This window comes from Sus scrofa, chromosome 10 (assembly GCF_000003025.6).
Source record: "Sus scrofa isolate TJ Tabasco breed Duroc chromosome 10, Sscrofa11.1, whole genome shotgun sequence".
Classification (NCBI taxonomy): Eukaryota; Metazoa; Chordata; class Mammalia; order Artiodactyla; family Suidae; genus Sus; species Sus scrofa.
The window spans coordinates 26,222,893-26,246,942 of record NC_010452.4 but is presented as its reverse complement, the minus strand read 5'-3'; the positions used below and the strand labels follow the sequence as shown (position 1 = coordinate 26,246,942).

At 37.8% G+C, this 24,050-nt stretch overlaps 1 protein-coding gene across 4 annotated transcripts in view; it reads left to right on the top strand.

The window, feature by feature from the left end:
* Window positions 1-24,050, top strand: part of ERCC6L2 (ERCC excision repair 6 like 2) — a 152,741-nt gene that overhangs the window by 17,817 nt on the left and 110,874 nt on the right. For 2 of the 4 annotated variants that reach the window (XM_021064595.1, XM_021064594.1), the window contains exon 4: window positions 11,485-11,909. In XM_021064595.1, the coding sequence (XP_020920254.1) occupies window positions 11,485-11,909 (425 nt within the window). Of the gene's footprint in view, window positions 1-4,859; window positions 6,192-11,484; window positions 11,910-24,050 lie in introns of those variants that run through there. The other 2 variants (XM_003357697.5, XM_021064596.1) reach the window with 2 other exon arrangements.

Sequence of the window (24,050 nt, the reverse complement as noted above, 5' to 3'; positions counted from 1 at the left end):
GGCTCTTGTTCATGGCAGCTTGTTTTTGTGTTTTGCAGTTTGGGGATTGTGAACCGTTTTATAAGACTTCATCTCTGGGGATTTTTAGGAGTCTTTGTTTTAACTCATTTTCCTTTAGAGAGGATGTGCTATTTTCTTTCTACCAACCTGGATGTAATTAACCTGGCATTATATCACGCTACTATTGTGATTTGGGGTTTCCTAGATCATACAGATTATGTGAATTCAATTTTTAACCCATTTGGGGGTATGACTGTGATTTCAAAATGTCAGAGGAAACACACACATACCACCGTCCAAAGAGCCTGTGTCAGGAAAGATGAGTCTCTTTTCATCCTCCTTGTTTTCTGCTCTCCAGATTTTTCCTCTAGCCCACTGTTTCATTGAGGATGTTACCTTTCAAGGTTTCTGATTTCAAATGAAAGTCTCAGTTCCAATTTGGGACTGAGTGATTAAGTCCATGTTTTCTGTCTGCAGAAGACTGTTAAAACTCAGACCTTTTGGTAACTGGGATAGGGAAATGCCTTCAGGACAGCAGTGGCATGACTGCCAGCTTAATAAGCTAGTTTTCACCTCCCTACTTTTTTTTTTTTTTTGGCCTATAAGTATTTTACATACTTGTTTTATAAGTTCAAGCATGCATTTTGATTACTTTTGTAAAATTATTTCAACCTGCAGTTTCTTGTGTTTTGCTGCTGATTTTTTAGGCTTATTATTTGACACATGATATGAAATTGAACCACAGGATATAATTTTTCAAATCTAAAAATATCTTCTGTGAAATATTTTTATATATCTATCATAACTATCAGGAATGAGTATCAGGAATCATGTTCTAGTCCTAACTTGCTATTTGTGACCTGGGGAAACTAATTTAATATTCTCAAAACTATTTCATTGTCTTTAAATTAGAGCAGAGGATCGATGAATCCCTAAGATTTCTTCAAGTTCTAACATTCAGAGTCTATGAAGTAAAAACAACATTGGTGAAGGTTCAAGAGGTAATAATACTCAGCATATTCCCAATACTAACCTGCCATTCACCATGTATATTTCACCATACCTAACTCAAGCATCAAATTGTCTTTCATTGACCCAAGTTTTTTTTTTTTTTTTTTTTTTTTAATGGTATAAAAAACATAGCATAAAATTTAGGAGTTCCTGTCTTGGCTCAGTGGAAATGAATCTCACTAGCATCCATGAGGACACAGTTTCGATCCTTGGCCTCGCTCGGTGGGTTAAGGATCCGGTGTTGCCATTAGCTGTGGTGTAGGTTGCAGATGCGGCTTGGATCCTGAGTTGCTGTGGTTGTGGTGTAGGCCAGCAGCTGTAGCTCTGATTAGACCCCTAGCCTGGGAACCTCTATATGCCACAGGTGTGGCCCTAAAAAGACAAAAATAAATAAATAAATAATATAAAATTTAACTTCATTTTTAAGTGCACAGTTCAGTAGTGTTAAGTACATTCACACTGTTGCATAACATCAACTTTTAAACTTTAAGGTTTAGCTTGCTTATTGGCAAAAGAAGATACATTTATTTCTACCATCTGTACCTTGCCCTCATCTCTTCTTCCTTCCTTTTTCTTGACACAATGGCTCTGAAACTGTTACCAAAGGAGAAATGCTACAGTCTCAAATTGGCTAATTAAAACCCTTGTCTCAATTTCTTCTGTTGTCTTATGTTTTCATATTGCTATAGTCTGAATATTTGTGTGTCCTCAAAGTTTATATGTTGAAATCCTAATGTCAATATGGTGATGTTAGAAGGTGAGGTCTTTGGAAGGTGACTAGATCATGGGCTGGAGCCCTCATTGCTAGGATTAATGCTCTTAAAAAGAGATAACAGAGTTCTCTAGCCCATTCCACCATGTGAGGACACAGCAAGAAAGCACCAGCTATGAACTGGAAGGGGGCCTGACATCTTGATCTTGGACTTTTCAACCTCCAGAATTGTGAGAAATAAATTTCTGCTATTTATACACTACCCAGTCTATCGCATTTTGTTACAACAGTCAAAATGGTTTAAGACCCATACCTATTTTTTTTCTTGAGCCGTTTTGATGGATTAACTAACAATTTTGGAGGTCCATGAACCACGTACAAGTATTTGACTTTTGCAGTGTGAATATAAAGGCAGACTGCTTTTGTGCAAAATAACAAAAGGCTTAATCATCTTTCTCAAAGGCATGATATTCAAGTATTTTTCTTTTGAAATGCCTATGCTATCATCATCTTTTTTTTTTTCTTTTTGTAGTTTTCACTGGCTTAATTTTGCTAGGTCCTCCCTTGCCAAATGTTTTGGATGTGATTTAGTTATCCAATATCATTTATAGTGACTTTAGGAATTCCTTTATAGTTTGCAAGACTTTCAATTTCACTTTGCAGTGTATATAGCATATAGAACTGGATGTTTACAATATCAGGACCTGTACAAGGATGTTACCATAATGGGATCAGAAAGAAGCTACTGTTAAGTGGGGGAAGGAATGTTTGAGGATGTCTAATCTTGTGAGGCATCTAATTCAATCAAATATATTTTATCATGATTGTTTCTGCTTCACTAGATGCATCATAATCTTGGGGTGAGATCAAAGAAGAAATACTCAGAAACTGAGGCATCCTTCTGCTTCTGATGGTCTCCTTCACTTAAAATAATATTTTTATGTGATTTTTCTTTTTTTTTTTTAAACAAGTGGCGCATCTGTGGTACATGGAAGCTTCCCAGCCAGGGGTCGAGCCACAGCCACTGTAGAAGCAACACCAAGTAGTTACGTTGTGAGCCACATGGGAAGTCCTGTGTATGTGATTTGTCTTATCATCACTTTTTTCAATGTAATTTTCAACACTATAATGATACTTCTAAATTTAAGTATAACTGATTTACAGTGTTGTACTAGTTTCAGATATAAAGTGATTCAGATACACGCACTTTTTTTCAGGTTATTTTCCTTTATAGGTTATTATAAAACATTGAGTATAGTTTCTTGTGCTCTACTGTAGGTCTTTGTTGGTCACCTATTTTATATATAGTAGCATGTATATGTTAATCTCAAACTTCTAATTTATCCCTTCCCTCCTTTCCCCTTTGGTAACCATAAGTTTGTTTTCTACGTGGTTCTGTTTCCTAAACAAGTTCATAAATGGCATTATTTTGTTCTTTTTTTTATAGCTGAGTGATAGTCCATTGTGTGTGTGTGTGTGTGAGATATATATATATATATCTCACACACACACACATATATACACACACACATATATACATACACACACATATATACACACACACATATATATACACACACATATATACACACACATACACACACACATATATATACACATACACACACACACACACACATATATATATATATATATAGCACCTCTTCTTTATCTGTTCTTCTGTCAGCAAACATTTAGGTAGCTTCCATGTCTTGGCTGTTTTAAGAAGTGTTGCAGTGAACAATCAACAGTAACTTTTCGAATTATGGTTTTCTCTAGATATATGTCCAGGAAAGGGATTGCAAGATTATATGGCAGTTCTATTTTTTTGTTTTTTAAGGAATCTCCATACATGCTTCATAGTAGTGGTATCAATTTACATGACCACCAATAGCGTAGGAGGGTTCCTATTTCTCTATACCCTCTCCAGCATTTATTATTTGTAGATTTTTTGATGATGGCCATTCTGATGGTGTGAGGTGATACCTCATTGTAGTTTTGATTGGCATTTCTCTAATAGTAATGCTGAGCATCTTTTCATGTGCCTTTTGGCCATCTATATATCTTATTCAGAGGTCAGTTCTTTAGGGATGAACATCTTAAATCAGTGGACCTCTGGAAAAATAAAACATTACACGACTAGTAATTCCAGTGTGTGTGAGGGGAATCAAACTTCTTGAAGCAGTAAAACAGATATATTTCAGCAATTCCAATATTTTTTCCTACATTTAAAATTTTCCAATGTCAGAATGCATGTTAAATTCAAGTTACAATGATATTGAGCAGGGTTATTTTTTTTTTTTAAGATGTGCCTAAAAAATATGCCTTACAATACACTGTGTTTAAGTTAGAACCTAGTCTAAAACTCTAAGTTATAATGCACTTCCAACTATTAGCCAAAATTTTACTGAAGCAATGGCTATGCATAATGCAGGTTTCAAGCAGATGCGTTCCATTGATAACAACAGTATACTGCAATTATGTATGCTATTCACTACTAAGTCCTTACTATGATGAGGCATTGTTTTAGATGTTTTATTTATTTAATTCTTACAATACCCCTTTTTGGGTAGATTAGTATTATTTGTCTCTCTGCTGTCATGAGTGAGGACATTGAAGCACTGAGGTTAAATGAGTTAACCTCTTAACTATGTGTGAGGGCCAGCATCTATTTGTTTCTCTCAGATACAACATTTTTAGCTGCTGGTAAACAGAAACAAGTGCTATTCTAGATGAAGCATTTTATGAAAACGTTCTCATTTTTTGTATCTGTCTTTGTAGATCAAAGAGCCATATAGTCTTCCTAGTAAGACCCTATGGTAGGCAGAATGATTCCCCCAAAGATGTTCACACCCTAATCCTTGGAACCCATGAATATGTTACTTCATATGGCAAAAGGACTTTGTTGATGTATTAAGGTATTGACCTTGATATGGGAAGATTATCTTGGATTATTAGAGGACTCAATTTTATCACATAAACCCTTAAAATCAAATAATCCCAGCTACAATTAGAGGGAGATGTGACTATGGAAAGGTCAGAGAGATGCAACACTGCTGGATTTGGAGACAGAAGGAAGGGGGCCATGAGCCAAGAAATGTGCATAGCCTCTAGAAGCTGGAAAAGACAAGGAAACATTCTCCTGCAGAGCCTCCGGAAAAGCCAGTCCAGCTGACACTTTGATTTTAGCCTAATGAGATCCATGTAGAGCTTCTGCCTTACAGAACTGTAACACTTTGGAGCTGTTTTAAGCCATTAAGTTTGTGGTAACTGGTTACAATAGCCATAAGAAATTAATACAGGCCCATTCAGGCTAATCTAGTTCAATGAAATGTCCTACAGTACATTAACATGTGCGGAAACCATTTTTGTATTAATCTTTGCGCAATATCTGTAAAAGTATTACATGAGTAGTCCCCATTAATTCCTGAGTGGTACGCTGCTCTGAAGATCCTTCCCAAAATAGCCCTATGGTTTGCTAAGTGTTTTCCCAAAATGTGTTACACAAACCACTGGTACATGGAAAAAACCCTTTTACCGCATTTATACCTTTATCTTGAACTTAGGCATGTGTCACATGTTTTGTATTCACTTATTTATGATTTACACCATTTTAGTGTAAGACTAGGAAAACATGCCTCTCGTGGGTGTCCTGACGTCGGTGTCCACACGGTTAGGGTGGCACTGCAGAAGGGAACTGTTCGCTTTCTCAAGTTCCTAGGCAGCTGGAAACACGACGAGTAAACCAAATGCGTAATATAAGCCAGAGAGTTACGATCTCCGGGACGACAGTCTCCTGCTGGGTCGTCACCTTTCTTCCCCGTTCTTATAAGACCCACAGTTAGGTCCAAGCCCACGAACAAACCTTCCTGCCTCTCTCGGAAGCCACAAGCTCTTCCCCGGGCCCAGCGATACCAAATCTCGCGATATTTGCAACTATCGCGGATCTTTGTGTTACAGGCCTCCTAGAGGAAAGACGCCCGAAGATCGCTCCGCCCCTTGAACCAAGATTTTGGTTCTCGTGAGATCTCGATGACAGTTCGGAAGCCCGTTCTCGCGGGATTTTCCGAGTCCGGGTTGGAAGTTGCAGTGGGCTGCAAGGGAGGCCCGATACTGAGAGTGAGGGTAAGGGGGAGATTTGCCCGCCGGTTGTCCTTCTCCCCCGGCTAGGTGAGCGCCTCTTGCCAGCTTCCGGCTCTGATGCAGTCTCGGACGCCACCGTCCCGTATCCCTGGACCACCTCAAGCTCCACATTTGCTCTCTCTTCTCCCGTGACGTCGGGCTTCGGGGGAGCGATGTACGGAGGGAGGCTGGAGGTGGAGTTGGTCGCCGTCCGCCCGCCCCCCTCCTCCTCCTCGCCGTCCTCCGCCGCCTGTCAGGTGTTAAATGCAACCAGGCTGCCAGGCCCCTCCCCCTGGGCAGATGGATCCCTCTGCCCCGAAACCCCGCGCGGAAACCACCAGCAAAGGTATAACCCCCGAGCTCGCCTCTCCGCCCAGACACCTGTGTTTACTGCGTGGGGTTGGACTTCTTCCTCCCAGCTCCCTTGGGGGGGGTGGGGTTTTACGCCGTGGCTCCTCTCGGTGACAGGTGGAGGTTGTGCACCATCCCCCAGGGCTGGAACCAGTTTGCAATTCAGTGTTGAGAACCTGCGCTCTGGTGTTGACTATGACGGTCATTTGCTGAGCAACTTTGGTAGTTTCCTATCTGTAAAATTGAAATCATGGCTGAGTTCTTGTGATTATTAGCTGAGATGGTGTTAGGCCAAGCATTTACGCGACCCAGTGAGTGGCTCAAAATAAGCACAAAGTAAATGTTTGATATTTTTATTGTTTATTCTTGTATGTCTTAGTTCTCAGTGAATGGAAGAAGTTTGTTATTAAGTAGATGAAAAGGCTGAGATATTTCAGTTTATTACACAAAAAGCTTAATATATGATGTACTCAGTCAGGATCACCTTTAATGGATCACCAATAGAGAGAGGGTTTAAGGAGGGTATGGTTATCAGCCACAAGTCGTCTGGGATGCCTTCTTGCCTCCTAATTAATAGCTTTCACTATGAATAGTGATATAACGAAAGCTACCAGATATTGAGGTTCTGTTCTGTGCCCAGAAATATGCTGATTGCTTATTTACATGTTTTGCTTTGAGGAAGATAATTGATTTCATTAAATAGATGAGGAATTCAGAGTTAAAGTTCAGAGAGATTTAAGTAGCAAGGCACAACTCTGAAGGCTAAGGATTGATGGCACTAACTCAGGGATCATAAATATGAATACCTATAGGAACCTGGCAGGTGAAATAAATAGATGAAGTTTCTCAGTGGAGATTAGAGTAATTGGGATGCTCAAACCTCATTTAAAAGGGGTAGGGGTAATTAATTCTAGGGAATTAATTGTTCATTCATGTGTGACTTGGTACAGCATGGTAGCTACGAGTTCAGATAGCTTGGTTCAAATCCAAGCTCTGTCACTTTTTAGTTGTGTGACCATGGTTATCTTTATCTGTTTCACCATTTGTAAAATGGAACAATTATTATCATTATCATTATTATTATTATTGCTATTATTATTGTCTTTTTAGGGCCACACCGCAGTATATGTAAGTTCCCAGGCTAGGGGTTGAATCAGAGCTACCGCTTCTGGCCTACGCCATAGCCATAGCAATGCCAGATCCTTAACCCACTGAGTGAGGCCAGGGATCCAACCTGCATCCTCATGGATACTAGTCAAGTTCTTAACCTGCTGAGCCACAATAGGAATTCCTAATGATATTATATATATGAAGTAATGAAATGTTTGCTGAAAGGCCTGCATGGACTACTACATCTAAAGCACATGTCTGGCACACCTAAGCCCTCAAATGTTAGCTATATATAAATATTTGTTAATTTGACAAGTGTTTGAGTGTCAAACATTGTCCTAGGTGCCTCAGGTATAGCAGTGAACACAAATTAAGTCCCTCCTCTGAGAAACTTAAATTTAAGTTGAGGAGACCAACAGTAATAGATAGTTCATGTTTTTCTCTGAAAATGGAATCAAGCAGGATGAAAGAAGGGAGAGTGGCAGGGAGTGCTATTTTAGATTGGGTGATCAGAGAAGATACTTCTGAGGAGATGCCACATGAGCAGAGATCTGAATGAACTGAAAGAATCCTGTTTGTATTTAGGGAGAATGATGATAAAAGGGACAGAAATCTCAAGGGCCTAAGATGGGAGCAGGCTTAACTCAAGGAAGCCAGTTTGGAATGAAATCAGGAGAGAGGGTAGAAAATGAAGTTAAAGAGGAACACAGGGACCAGATCATAAGGAGCCTTATCCCATTCAGTCCAAAAGGCAGTGATCCTATTTTAAGCTGTTTGTTCTGGAGTTTGAATACTGAGAGATTCAGCCTTTGCTCAAACTCAACTGAGTCTCTTTAGTTCTAGAAATTAACCCAAACTCAGGAACCAAGTAGATTTCTGTAAATTACATGAAGCGGAGGTTTTTGCACATGCTGCATGTGCCCTTTGACCAAGATGCTCTTCTTAGATCTCTTTCCCTTTTAAACTCTTTCTTTGGTACCTCTTTGCACCCTGTTCTGCCAAAGCACTTACTATAATTTCACCTTTGTGAACTTTTTAGTATCTGTTTCTCTTGTTAGATATCAAGGTCTGTGAGATCCAGGAGATGTTTTCATTAACAAATTCAGCACATTTATTGAGTGTTCTGGTCCTGGGGATAACATTTTGAACAATACAGACATTTTCTTGGAAAAGATACTTTCTAGGGGAGAGGCAGAGTTTCAAAAGTAAAGATAATTAAATATTTGTGATATGTGCTAGGGAGGCAATAGAATACTGGGATATGGAATAGTGGGATTCCCTACTTTAAATAAGGTGGTCAGAAACAAAATCTCTGAGGAGATGACATAAAAGTAGCTGAGAGAAGACCTCAGTATGTGTGAGTCAAGGGAAAAATTGACAGATTAAGTTGGAGAATAAGTAGGGGAAGATCATACAGAGGCTTGTAGGCCATAGTTAGGAGTTTGGATTTTATTCTTTGAACAATGGGTAATTACGAAAAGATTTTAAGTTAAAGATTTACTAATAATTTATATTTTAAAATAGTCAATTTTTGGAGTTCCTGTTGTAGCTCAGTGGTTAACAAATCCACCTAGGAGCTATGAGGTTACGGGTTCGGTCCCTGGCCTTGCTCGTGGGTTAAGGATCCGGCGTTGCCATGAGCTGTGGTGTAGGTCTCAGAGGTGGCTCGGATCCCATGTTGCTGTGACTCTGGCGTAGGCCGGCAGCTACAGCTCCAATTAGACCCCCTAGCCTGGAAACCTCCATATGCCCTGGGAGCGGCCCTAGAAAAGGCAAAAAGCCAAAAAAGAAAAAAAAGAAAAAAAAAAAAAGACGAAAATAAAGTATACCCAAATTGTTAAAAAAATAAAGTAGTCAGTTTTGCTGCTATGTGGAAAATTGATTGTCGGGGGAAATAGTGTCAGCAGAGAAAATGGTTAGAAGTCTATAGCAGGACTTTAGGAGGAAGCCAGAGATCATAGGAAACTATGATCAGCCTGACAGTTGTTTCTTAGTAGATAGTTTTACTGGAACACAGTCAGACTCTTTTATTCATGTGTCTATGGCTGCTGTTATGTTATAAGGGCAAAAGACAGTATAGCCTGCAAAAGCTAAACTAACACATAACTAAAATCTAACTCTACAGAAAAAGTTTGTCAGCAGTTGTTTAGAGAAATTGTATCAGGGAGGAAAGGGATTTTTTTTTTTATGTTTGTTTTTTTGTTTTTGTTTTTTATAAGAACCAGCAGGACATTCTGATGGATTGGATTAGGGATTAATATAAAAAGAGGGATAGGAGCTGACTAAAGGTTTTCTACCTTGAAAAGTTGGTTAGACGGTGATGCCTTTTAATGAGCTTTAGAAAGACTAGTTCTGAGCAAGTTTTAATCACTATCATTTTTGACATTGATTTTCTTCGTTTTATGCTCGCTGTGTGGTACAGTCTCTGGTAAATAATTAGTGTTATTTCATGTATGTTGAATGATAAATGAATGAATGAAGTCTAAAATTTATAAGGCATTTCCACTGGGCAGGCAGACAAATCATGTGAAACAGAAATAATGTGTTAATAATTACTGTAAGGGCCTTTAAGGCCTAAACAGTACTATTATGGAAATAGGGCCCACTGACCTGTTATCTCTGTACAATGAATCAGGGTTTTATTTTCACATTAAAACTATGTCTTTTAGAATAGTGTAATAATTCTCAGTTTGGATGCAAAGATTAAAGTGGGAGAACAGATTTTTTTTCTCTGTACTAAAGATTGTTATGTAAAAACAACCTCACTGAAGTTAAAATAATGGTTTTACTTTTGAGGAACAGTGATGACGAGTAGCATAGTGAGCTGTTCTTGCCAAAGAGAGTGTAGACATACTTGTCATAATATAATCATGAGTGTTTTAAAAACCTAGTTCAAAAGCATTAGGAAGGCCCCAGGAAACTACCAGTGATATGATCTCAATGAGAAATATGTCGAAAAAATAATTCCTAGTATTCTTAAAATTGTAGTCATGCAATTCCTCTGGGATTCTTGCTATAAGAAATCCCATTTGGGAAATTATTTTTACTTAATTTCCTCTATTTGGTACTTTTAAAAATTAAAAAAAATTTTTTCTTAGGGCCGCACTTGTGGCATATGGGAGTTCCCAGACTAGGGGTCGAATCGGAGCTCCAGCTGCCAGTCACAGCCATGCCATCTGTGACCTATCCTTAACTGAGCGAGGCCAGGAATTGAACCCACATCCTTTATGGATACTAGTCAGGTGCATAACCCACTGAGCCATGATGGGAAACACCCTATTTGGTACCTTTTAATTGTACCAATAGTATACTCTGTAGAGACTCTTCTCCCCATTCATAGTGTTGTATTTTCTAAATAGAAAATGAAATAGCTGTATAATTAAGCACAGAATAAATTCATAGATAGAGAGAAGTTAGACTCTTCAAAGAATAAAAGAACCTTAGCAGAAAGAGATCTTAGAATTCATCTCTTTTTTTAAGACCCTCAACTCTTCAAAATCTAGAAGGGAAAAGGCTAGTACGTGTCACTCTGTAGTTGTACCGGAGATTCCCCTGGTTAGTTGTATCCAAGCCGTGTTTTAAAAGCAGCAATGTTGACAGTGAGAAGAAACAGCTGTCTTCAGAGGGAGAAGAAATAACTAAAAGGGTAGACAGAAGACTCACAGAAAATATTGCTGTTCAGAGGATTTTAGCTTACTTATTACCAAATTCTTTCACTATTACTCTGCCATGTCAATAATGGTATACATCATGTTCATGAGTCACCATGAATCTTTAAGTCAGTGGTTCTCAACCCTGGCTGTGCATCAGAGCTACCCTTTGAATTCAACGATAACAACCAAACACATAATAAAACCAAATGTCCATTGCTCACACCCACTGAATCAGTATCAACAGACATCATATCTAAGCGTGTATGGGGAGATTATGACATACAGCAGAGCGAGAACAACTGGACATTAATTATGTACCCTTTATTCTGTTATTATAGGAGGACATCTGATAATATATTTTAGGAAAATAGCTATACATATTATGAGTATAATTTATCTTGTTTCAGATTTTGGAAAGGATATTTATGTGAGGTACTTTTTTTTTTTTCCTCAAAGCAGCAGATAAAGGAGGTGTTCCTTTATAAGTTAGATGTGGAAACCTTATTTTCTTCTTTATTATTATAGCTATATGGCATCCAGGAGAAAGATGTCTTGCCCCGTCTCCAGATAATGAAAAACTTTGTGAAGCAAGCATAAAATCTATCACAATGGATGAAAATGGCGAGTCATTTGCAGTCATCTTATATTCAGATTTTCAAGAAAGGAAAGTGCCTCTTAAAAGACTTCAAGAAGTAAAATCTGTTAAAGAGTACTCTAGGAATTTTATATTTGATGATGAAGATTTGGAAAAACCTTATTTCCCAGACCGGGAATTTCCATCATCTGCTGTTGCTTTTCAATTATCTGAAGATGGAGCCTCTATTCCTTATACTATTAATAGGTATTTGAGAGACTACCAACGGGAAGGAGCCCAGTTTCTCTATGGACACTTCATCCAAGGAAGAGGGTGTATTCTTGGTGATGACATGGGACTTGGAAAAACAGTACAGGTATTTATTTTAATTACTTTATTATTAAAACTCAGTAAAGTCGTACGTAGTATGTCATGCATATCATGTACACAAATGGATACCATATTCAAATTTTTGTTTGTAGCCCTGATCATCTTCTTCTTCTTGGGCTGCTTCCTGCATCATATGGGGGTTCCCAGACCAGGGGTCGAATCGGAGCTATAGCCGCCGGCCTACGCTACAGCCACAGCAACTCGGGATTCGAGCCGAGTCTGCAACCTACGCCACAGCTCATGGCAACGCCGGATCCTTAACCCACTGAGCAAGGCCAGGGATTGAACCCGCAACCTCATGGTTCCTAGTCGGATTTGTTAACCACTGAGCCACGCCGGGAACCCCTTCCCGATCTTCTTATAATTGTTTTGTGTGGGTGTGTATGTTTGTGTATATCTCACCTACCCACTTAAGGACGTCTCACTACTTAAGGATGGTGTTTCATCAGTATTTTATCCTTAATACTTATTTGTACCTATAAAATATGTTATTTAAAATAATGTTTTATTGTAATTTGACTTGATTTTACCTTTGGTGATACTAGTATTAAGATATCAATTCTATCTAGAATAATTTAACTTTTTTAGTACTACCGTATGGAAGGAAAGCATTCTGACATTTGTTAAGCTACATAGCGTGGTTAAATTGACTTACTGCAGGCCTTTTGTGCATATTGTTTGCAGTTTATTATAGCAGAAGTTTCTCAGTCTGGGATCTTTGGGCCACTAGGAGTTGTATTGGTGGGCTTTGCCTTCTGGTTCTCTAAAATGTGTGCCTGAATTTGTGCATGTATAGACTTTTCTGCAGATGGGCTCTATGTTCATTATCTATTGCTATATAACAAATTATCCCCAAGTGTAGCAGCTTAAAACAATACACGTTTGTCGTATTATGCTTTCTGTGGGTGAGGAATCCAGGTACCTTTTAGTTGGGTCTTTTGGCTCTGCTGCTCACAAGACCACAGTCGTTTCATGTTTGGGCTTGGGAGAATTCCTTTCCAAGCTCATTTGATTGTTGCAGGATTCAGTTCCTTGTGGGATGTTAGACTGAGGCCTCGGTTTCTTGGGAGCTACCCGTGAAGCTGTTCCATGGTTCCTCGCCACATGGGCCTCTTCATGGAGTGTCTCACAATGTGGAAGCAGATTTAACAGGGAGAACAAATGAGAGTCCTAGTGAGACAGAAGTCATGGTCTTTTGTAACCTAATCACAAAAGAATCAGCTCTTCACTTTTGCCATGTTCACTCTATTAGAGGCAGGTTGCAAGTTTTAGCCCCTACTCAAGGGCGGGGGGATTAAATATGGTTGGAGAAGAAGTGACAATTATTGGGAGCCCTGTCAGAAGATGTCTACTACAAAGGTTTTTAATCCAAAAAGATTAGATTTCTGAATCTTGACTTTATACTAAATAATTACTCTGAATTTTCAGGAGTGTGTGTCTAGTTTGCAATTAAGTCCTTCTGTGTTTCCTTCTTTATGATTGAATTGAAGCTATTTTATTCTTCGTGATACTTCTGCCATTAGTAGAATTCAAAGGTAAGTGGAAAATTAACATTTGAAAATAGCTTTGTAATGGAACTGTGTATAAAGAAAGCTCTCATGTAAAAAGCTAGGGTAAAATTTAAGTCCTTCAGTAATCAGTGTATTAATATTAGCTGTAATCTCTGTTGCTTTATGCTCAGGCAATGTGCATGGTTCTAGGCTTGCACACTGAAGCTGTTAAATAATTGCTTGTGGAATAAACAAATTTACTTTCTCAGAATCCTTTTCCAAGAATAAAGAAAGGAGCCTTTTGGAAACTACCATCTGTGACCAGGATATGCAGATGGATACTAGAGGAAAGTAAATCATAAAGCCCTTCTATCTTTACATATACTTTTACTGTTTTTGCCTATGCTAGAATGTTCTTTGCCACACACCTTTAACTAGTAGTGCCCGTTCTTCTTCACAGAAACATGCAGGTGCTTACAAAAAGTGACTTGCAGTTTGGGAACCCCCCCCCTAAAATTACTAAATACAGTTCAAATCCTCTGCACATTTTAGGCTCAAATTAAGCTTTCATCTCTGAAGCTTATATTACAAAGAAATTCCTTATATTTTACATTTTATAAGGTTCTTTTAAAAGTTATTCTCCTGCACAATTGTATATTAACTGACACACTTACAAATCATTGGAAGGCTTTGAGTTATGTGCTGCCGTGAAAGTCTGAGGGCTCATCTTCTGAAGATTAGGAAATAGTTTTTATACTAATTTGATACATAGCTGGATTTGTCTTATCCTTCGGGACTAGTTCTCTAGTTATTATTCTTGTAACTCAGAATAATTTCTCTGTGAACAGGTGGTTTTGGGAGATCTGTTTCAGATAGAGCTTCTGTAGATGGAATGACCAAGCCAGTTGAAGAGATGTGAACCTTAGTTATTGAGTGCACCTGAGTTTCAAAATGCAGTAGCGTTAGGTGAAAATGGTCTATAAAAATAGACCATTGGCAATTACTCTTTGCCTATGCTGTTAACTTTTTTCATTTCTTTTTCCTTTTTTTCTGATCTCATCCCTTAAGTTTTCTCCGTCTTATATTCTAACTTGGACATTGTATGAAATTGAGCTTTTTTTTCTTTCTCAAAAAGCTTGTTTTATGTACTAAAAATATTTGCTCTCCTCATTTCTAATTGAAAAGTAGGTAAATTTAGTATTTTACATTCTTGGAGTTCCTGTTGTGGCTCAGCAGGCTAAGAACCCAGCTAGTATCCATAAGGATACGGGTTCAATCCCTGGCCTTGCTCATTGGCTTAAAGATCCATGAATACACAGACATGCATAAATATGCAAAAAATGGAATCCCTAGTATTGTAAAGTGATTTTTCCTCAACATCTTTATATGAAGTTTTTCAACCATATAAAAGAACTGGAAGAATTATGCAATGAATACCCTATACTCACCACCTAGATTCTGTTAACCTTTCATTATACATGGCTTTATCATATATTTGTCCATTTATTCCACCACCTTTTGTTGAATTTTAAAGTGACAGATGTTAGTATTTTTTTTCTTTCTTTTTTCTTTTTAGGGCCACCCTATGGCATATGGAAGTTCCTGGGCTAGGGGTCGAATTGGAGCTGTAGCTGCAGGCGTCTGCTGCAGCCGTGGCTGCACTGGACCCAGGCTGCATTTGCAGCCTACACTGAGGCCAGAGATCAAACTTGCATCCTCACGGAGGCGACTATGTCGGGTTCTTAACCCAATGAACCACAATGGGAACTCTGTGTTTTATGTATAAATACTTAAGCATACATATTGTTAGCTAGGGTTTAATTATAATTCTTTTTTTTTTCATGTTGAAGTGAGATTTACAATGAAAGGCACAAATCTTTTTTTTTTTTTTTTTAATCTTATGACCACATCTGCAGCATATGGAGGTTCCCAGGCTAGGGGTTCAGTTGGAGCCATGGCTGCCGGCCTACACCATAGCCACAGCAACACAGGATCTGAGTCGCATCTGTGACCTACACCACACCTCACAGCATTGCCGGATCCTTAACTGAGCGAGGCCAGGGATCGAACCTGCATCCTCATGGATACTAGTCAGATTCATTTCCACTGAACCATGACAGGAACTCCTGAAATGCATAAATCTTAAGTGTACCCACAATTCCATGAGTTTTGACAAATACATATATCTGTGTAAGCCAGCTGATCTGTGTAAGCTCTTTCAAGATAGCATTGCCATCACTCCAGAAGATATCTTCAAGTTCCTTCCTGACACCACACCCAAGAGCCAATCTTTTTCTACTTTTTCTACCGTAAGTTAGTTTTACCTTTTCATATGAATGGGATCATAAAGATGTACTCTTAAAAAAGGCTTCTTTTACTTAGCATAATATTTTGAGATTTATCTTGTTATTGAGTTCGTAGGTAGCTTGTTTCTTGTTATTACTGGGTAGTATTTCTGAGTTGTATGGATGCTGTATTCTGTTGATCCATTCTCCTGCTGAGGGATACCTGGGCTATTCCTAGTTTTTAGCTATTAGAAATAAAACTGTTAAGAATTTTCTTGAACAAGCTCTTGTGTATTCATGTCTCTTTGGTAATAATTAGGAATGGAGGAGTTCCCATCGTGGCTCAGTGGTTAACGAGTCCAACTAGGGACCGTGAGGTTGCAGGTTCGATCGCTGGCCTTGCTCAGTGGGTGAAGGATCCAGCATTGCCGTGAGCTGTGGTATAGGTCGAAGACGTGGCTCAGATCCCGAGTTGCTGTGGCTGTGGTGTAGGCCGGCAGCTACAGCTCTGATTGGACCCCTAGCCTAGGAACCTCCATATGCCACGGAAGCGGCCCAAGAAATGGCAAAAAGACAAAAAAAAAAAAAAAAAAAAAAAAAAAAAAAATTAGGAATGGAATTACTTGGTCATATGCTGTTTTTGTTTAGGTTATATGAAATTACCAAACCTTTTTCTAAAGTGTTTGAGCTATTTTGCATTCCTATCAACAAGGTATGAAAATTAGGATTGCTCCATATTCTCACAAAATTTGGTTTTTTGAGTGTGCATATATGTGTAAGTTTGTAGGTTGTTTATATATTTTATTAAGGTATAATTAACATACAATAAAATGCATAAATATATAGTGTACAATTTGATAAGTTTTACATGTATATGCACCCATGAAATGACACAGAAGTACCACAGTCAAGATAATATATTGTTTATATATTTTATTAAGGTATAATTAACATACAATAAAATGCATAAATATATAGTGTACAATTTGATAAGTTTTACATGTATATGCACCCATGAAATGACACAGAAGTACCACAATCAAGATAATATATCACTCCAAAAGTTTCCTCATGTCCATTTGTGCCTGTGGCTTTTTTAACACCTATAATTTATCACTACTATTTTCACTTTTAGTTTTTAATTGAACTAAGAAGTTAAATTGGGAAAGAATGCAAAATTATGGATTTTTATCAAAATTTCTGAGTATTTTACAGAATTCTCACACCTAATTCAACATGTAATTTGGGCGTGGGGGGCGGCAGCCACACCTGCAGCATATGGATGTTCCCAGGCTAGGGGTCCAATCAGAGCTGTAGCTGCCGACCTATGCCATAGCCACAGCAACTCGGGATCTGAGCCATATCTGTGACCCACACCATGGCTCACAGCAGCTTCTCATCCTTAACCCACTGAGCAAGGCCAAGGATCGAACCTGCATCCTCATGGATACTAGTCAGGTTCATAACCTGTGAGCCATGATGGGAACTCCAGCAGGTAATTTGAAGTGACTTTCCTCTGTACATTTGCATAATATTCAGCTGTTTCAACTAGAATATATAAATTTGGGAAACTGACCTTTTTTTTTTTTTTTTTTTTTTCTTTTTCCTGTCTTTTTGCCTTTTCTAGGGCCGCTTCCTACGGCACATGGAGGTTCCCAGGCTAGGGGTCTAATCGGAGCTGTAGTCACCTGCCTACACCAGGGCCACAGCAACGGGGGATCCAAGCCATGTCTGTGACCTACACCACAGCTCACGGCAACGCCGGATCCTTAACCCACTGAGCAAGGCCAGGGATCGAACCCACAACCTCATGGTTCCTAGTCGAATGTGTTAATCACTGTGCCACGACAGGAACTCCAGGAAACTGACCTTTGATAATCAAATAGCTCAGCTGATGGGAAGAGAGTTGAATGGGCATTTACTATGGGGCAGTGTTTCTCAAAAGTGTAATTTCTGGACCAGCAGCATCAACATCCCCTGAAACTTATTCAGGATTGTAAATTCTTGGGTCTTATCCAAGATGTACTGAATGAGAAGCAGCGGGAGTGGGGCATAACAATCTGTGATTTAACAAACACAGGCAATTTGAGTCCCACTAAAGTTTGAGAACCTTTGCTCAGACTGTATGTTTTCAGAAGGGACGGAAAACTTGTTAATACAATGAAGTTGGTACGATGAAAGTTGGTTAAGAGTGTGTTTAGTCTATGGAATATTTGTACATAAGATGATCATTTTTGGTAAAATTTCAGAAATGGAAGTGATATTGGAGATAATCTTGTTCAGCTTCTTTATATACTAAATGAAGAAATGGAGGCATAGGACTACTAAATGGCTTCCCTGTCTAAGGTCATTTACAGGAAGTAACTATTTTCATTTCCCTTCTAGTACTTTTTCCCCCCTTCTTTCTCTACCCTTTGCTGCCTTCCTGTTAGAACTTTTGCCCAGCTTTTAATTAACTTTATTCATTTGTTCAATTAGTTGACATTTATTAAGCGCTTACCGTGATAGGCACTGAAGAGCCTAATGTAACTACTTAGCATGGTCACTACCCTCACAGAGTTCACAAATGATGATGAAAAGAAATGTAGTCAAGGGGCCATCATCCCAGTCTGATGTTCCAGAGGAATTAAGTGGGGAAGCAAGGCTGCCCTGGGGTGTCAGGGAAGTTGGTATTTTCATCCTTTGGTGTCTGTTGGGTTTGCTTTTGAAAATTCACTGAAATTTAGAACTACTTTGAGTGAAATCAGTTAGGACATTGAGATTTTTTTGTTTCTTTTTTCATTGATGCTATAGCTCCGGTACAATGTTTAAAAGATTTATCATAAAAGGAGAATTCATTCATTGAATCAAAATGATTTTTTAAATATTAATTTGGTAATTAATTTTCACAGACACAGTCTTAAAACATGACTTTTAAATAAGTACAGATATTTTTACATATTTATTTCCCCATCTATTATGTGAAAAAAGATAGTACTTTTTGAGCATAGAGAGAATTTTGCAAACTATGAAGATTTTCTTTGAATTTTTGTTTTTATATTATTTGATATTATAAATAATGTTTTTAAAATATAGGGCTAGTAAACCTCAATCCTGAGAAATGGTAGCATTGCTGGTAATTATAGCTTTTTAGGTTATCATCAATACTGTTTTTTGGATAATATGATCTTCAGTTGATTCAAAAGCTACACTAACATTTAAAGCTTCTTTAAGTCACAAGCCATGTTGTTCATTTAGGAATATAGTAATAAAGAAAACCATCATCTTTGTTTTCATTCATGGAGAAAATGCCATAATATCCAATGTGAAAGGCAAATCAACCTCCAGAGCCACAAACCCTTTAAAACAGAAACAAAAATATCCTAGCCTTTTAAAGATAAGTTGCTTTTCTTGTTTTGGCATGTAGTTCAGATTTTAGAACCCGCATTTTGTAAAGATAAATGGACTAGGCCCCCTTTCAAAATAGGACTTTGTTGTTTCTGTTGTTTAAAGCAAGCAAAAATATACCTTTTGAAGTATTATTCCAAAGTACTTGTACCTTTTTATCTCCCAGGGAGATGAAAAATAAAGAATGTAGGGTTTTTTTTTTTAATCCTGTAAGAAATAGACAATTTTTGCTATGCCTTTCCTATTGGTCTAAGAAAAGGTTTGTTGCATTATTTCCCTGTCTCTGATTTATGTTGTATATCATGAACTTGACTGTGTGTGAGGAAAGATAGCCTATAAAAATGTTTGCCTGACAGAGTTTAGAAAGGAATGCCTGTAAAAACAAAGCTTTCCCAGAGTGATATTTCATTTCTGAAATGCAGTTTTTGGTCTTTTGCTATTCTTTCAGGTGGCTGATTTAAATTTAGGGTTTTTTTTGTTGTTGTTCTTTTTTTTTTTTTTTTTTTTTTTTTGCTTTTTAGGGCCACACCCATGGCATATGGAAGTTCCCAGGCCAGGGGACCAGTTGAAGCTGTAGTTGCCAGCCTACACCACAGCCATAGCAACGCAGGATCTGAGCCATATCTGCAACCTACACCACAGCTCACGGCAATGCTGGATCCTTAGCCCACTGAGCAAAACCAGGGATGGAAACCGTGTCCTCATGAATGCTAGTTGGGTTCCTTCCTGCTGAGCCATGAAAGGAACTCCCTGTTGTTGTTCTGTTCATCTTTAACCATAATTTTAGAACTATTCCACATCAAAGCATCTTCTGTTTTTTTCATATTAGTTTTATAAAGCTGCATGGTAAATATGTTGTTCTCTTTCAGTGAATTAAGATTTTGCTAGACCTCTACTATGCTAGTATGAGTGATAGAGATGGCTAGATCTATCCCAAAATTATGTATTCTCATTGCCTTCTTGGAGTTGTGGCCAAATGACAAAGAATATTTCCCATTCCCCCTTGCATGTCTTGAACTTGTTAACAGAAATGAGGGTGGAAGTGATGAATGCCATTTATGTACAGTCCTGGCACATAAAATCCATTCGTACTGTTCTTTACATTCTTTCTCTCTCTCTCTCTTCTGCCTTTTGGATGTTGACACATTACTGCTAGTATTACCTTAATATAATGAGCTAAAATATTGTCAGTGGTTTTTAGTTAGCGCCTCTAGTTAGTACGTATTCTCAGCTAAATTCAAATTTGTTTTCACTTCAGCTTACATTTTGGGGGATAGGTGAATAATCTTTTAGGAGGTAGCGTAGATTATTTAAAATGGATGTAAGGATTTTTCTTTAAATTTGTTAGTGGATTTAGTGAATTAAGTAAAGCTAATCCATAATTAGAGCTTATAAATTTAGTCATGGTTTATGGAAGTTAGACGAGATTCTTCAATAAAATAGACATATCACATATCTTTGTTTCATAGAATTTGACAGGTTATGTTAGAACAATGACTGTATATCATCTTGGATAGATGAACAGATTGAATTATGAATTATCGTAATTAGGAACATATAGGCATAACCCAGAGATATTGCGGGTTCATTTCCATACCACTGCAATAAAGTGATATCATAATAAATTGTCACATGAATTTTTTTGTTTCCCAGTGCACATAAAATTTATATTTACATAGTTCTATAGTCTATTAAGTGTGCAATAACATCATATCTAAAAAACCAATACACATACCTTAATTTTAAAAATGCTCTGCCATTGCTTTATCAACTAAGTTTATGTAGTATTCTAATCCTTTGTCATTTCAATAATTTCATAACATCTTCACCAGGAGTAGATTCCATCTCAAGAAACCACTTTCTTTGCCTATGAATAAGGAGCCACTCCTCATCTCTTTTGTTTTTCTCATGATATTGCAGTAATTCAGTTACATCTTCAGGCTCTAGTTTTAGTTCTGTTGCTGTTTCTGCTACATCTGCAGTTACTTCCTGCAGTGAAGTCTTGAACCTTACAAAAGTCATCCAGGAGTGTTGGAGTCAATTTCCAAATTCCTGTTAATATTGACATTTTGATCTCTTTGCATGAATCACAGATGTTCTTAATGGCATCTAGAGTGGTGAATCCTTTCCAGAAGGTTTTCAATTTCCTTTGCCCAGATCCATTAGAGGAGTCACTATCTATGGCAGCTATAGCTTTGTGTAGTGTATTTTTTAAATAATAAGACTTGATAATTGAAATGACTTCTGATCTATGGGCTGCAGAATGGATGTTGTGTTAGCAGGCATGAAAACAACACTAATTTCATTGTACATCTCCATTAGAGCTCTTGGTTGACCAGGTATATTGTCAATGAGCAGTAATATTTTGAAAGAAATCTTTTTCTTTTTTCTGAGCAATAGGTTTCAACAGTGGGCTTAAAATAGTTAGTCAACCGTGTTGTAAACAGATGTGCTGTCATCCGGGCTCTGTTATTCCATCTGTAAAGGACAGGCAGAGTAGATTTGGCGTCATTCTTAAGGGCCATAGGATTTTCAGAATGGTAAATTATATTGGCTTCAACTTAAGTTTACCAGCTACATTAGCCCCTAAGGGGGTCAGCCTGTCCTTTGAAGCTTTGAAGCCAGGCATTGACTTCTCCTTTCTAGCTATGAAAGTCGTAAATGGCATCTTCTTTCTCTATAAAGCTGTCTTGTCTTCATTTAAAATCTGTTGTTTACTGTAGCTTAGCCAGATCTTCTGCCACCTGAGTTCCTGCAGCCACAATGCCCTAAGCCCCATCTGCAGCCTGCTCCATACCCCAGCCTTACACTCAATCTGGGATGAACACAACAGAGAAAGGGGCATGAATTTGGACTGCTTCTAAATAGAGCTACAGATGCCTACACAGGCAGTGCACATGTCATCTGTGAGCAAACAAACCTCACTTGCTTTAGCATTCACCTCCTTTGGGACAGGGCATACACTTGGACAGCAGAGCTTGATTGAACCTGACCCTCAGGACAGGGAACAGGGAAACAGATCCAATCCCTGAGAGAGCAGCAACAGCCACAGAGCAGAGAGGATGTTCTAGCTCACACCTACACAGGCTTTTGATACTTCAATACCAACCACACCCCCTATCAAGAGGATAATGGCCATCACACTCTGAGGAAAGACATGGCTGGCATCCATCCATACCTAAGCCAGCTCTTATACCAAAAACACTGGATACACAGTCTACACAGGAGCACTCCCACATAAAAACACCCTTTCAAGACCAGAGTAGATAATTCTTTCTCCTGTTTGTTTTCAAGGGCACATGAAACATTCTCTAGGATACACTACATGTTAAATGGTCATAAAACAAGCCTTAACAAATATAAGAGTATAGAAATTATTTCAAGCATCTTTTCTGACCACAATGGCATGAAACTAGAAATCAGCCACAGAAAACTGAGAAACAATTACATGGAGACTAAACAGCATGCTACTAAGAAACCATTGTGTCAATGATGAAATTGAAGAAGAAATTTAAAAAAATATGCTGAGGCAAATGACAATGAAAACACAACCATATAAAATCTATGGGGTTTAGCAAAAGTGGTTTGTAGAAGGAAGTTTATAGCAATACAGGTATTCTATAAGGAACAAGAGACATCTCAAACTAACTTAATACCTAAAAGAATTAGAAAAAGAACAAACAAAACCCAAAATCTGAAGAAGGATGGAAATATTAAAGGTCAGAGAGGAAGTAAATTATATAAAATAAATATATAAAAAATAAAATAGAGATAAAAATAATAGAAAAGGTTAATAAAGCCAAGAGTTTGTTTTTTGAAAAGATAAACAAAATTGATAAACCTCTAGCCAGGCTTACCAAAAAGAGAGCAGAGCCAAATAAACAAAATAAGAAATGAAAAAGAAATAACAACCTGTACCACAGAAATACAAAAAATCATAAGAGAATGCTGTGAACAGTTATGTACCAACAAATTGGATAATGTAGAAGAAGTGGACAAATTTCTAGAAATATACAGCCTGCCAAAACTGAGTAAGAAGACACAGATAATTTGAACAGACTGATCACTAGAAGTGAAGTAGAATCTGTAATTTAAAAAATCCTTTGCGTACAAAAGTCCTGGATTAAATGGCTTCACTGGGGAATTCTACCAAACATGAACTTGTACAAATCCTTCTCAGTCTATTCCAAAAAAAAATTGCAGAGGAGGGAACAATCCCAAATTTTCTTTATGAAGTCACCATCAGCTTTATACCAAACCCAGACAAGACACTACAAAAAAGGAACACTGGAGACCAATATCTTTGATGAACATGGATACATAAATCCTCAACGAAATATTAGCAAACCCAGTCCAACAACACAAAAAGGATCACATGCCATTATCAAGTTAGATCCATTCTGGGGTCACAATGGTGGCTCAGAATATCCAAATCAATCAGTGTGATACACTGCAATAACAGAAGGAAAGACAAAAAAATCACATACTTATCTCAATAGACAAAAAAAAGCATTTGATAGAATTCAGCATCCACTGATTAAAAAGTTCAACAAAATGGGAATAGAGGGAATATATCTCAACATAACCATTCACAACAAACCCACAGCCAAAATAATACTCAGCAGTGTAAAGCTGAAAGTCTTCCTCCTCTCACCACTTCTATTCAATGTAGTGCTAGAAGTCTTAGCCACAGCAGTTAGACAAGAAAACGAAATAAGATATCCAAATAGGAAGGGAAGAGGTAAAACCATCACTATTTGCAGATGAAATGATACCCTATATCAAGAACCCTCAAGTCTCCACCCCAAAACAATTAGAAATAATAAGTGAGCTCACCAAGGTAGCAGGATATGAGATTAATATACAGAAATCTGTTGTATTTCTTTGCATTGGTAATAAAATATAGAAAAGAAAGTTTTAAAAATAAAACAGTCCTATTTAAAATTCACATAAAATTACCTAGAA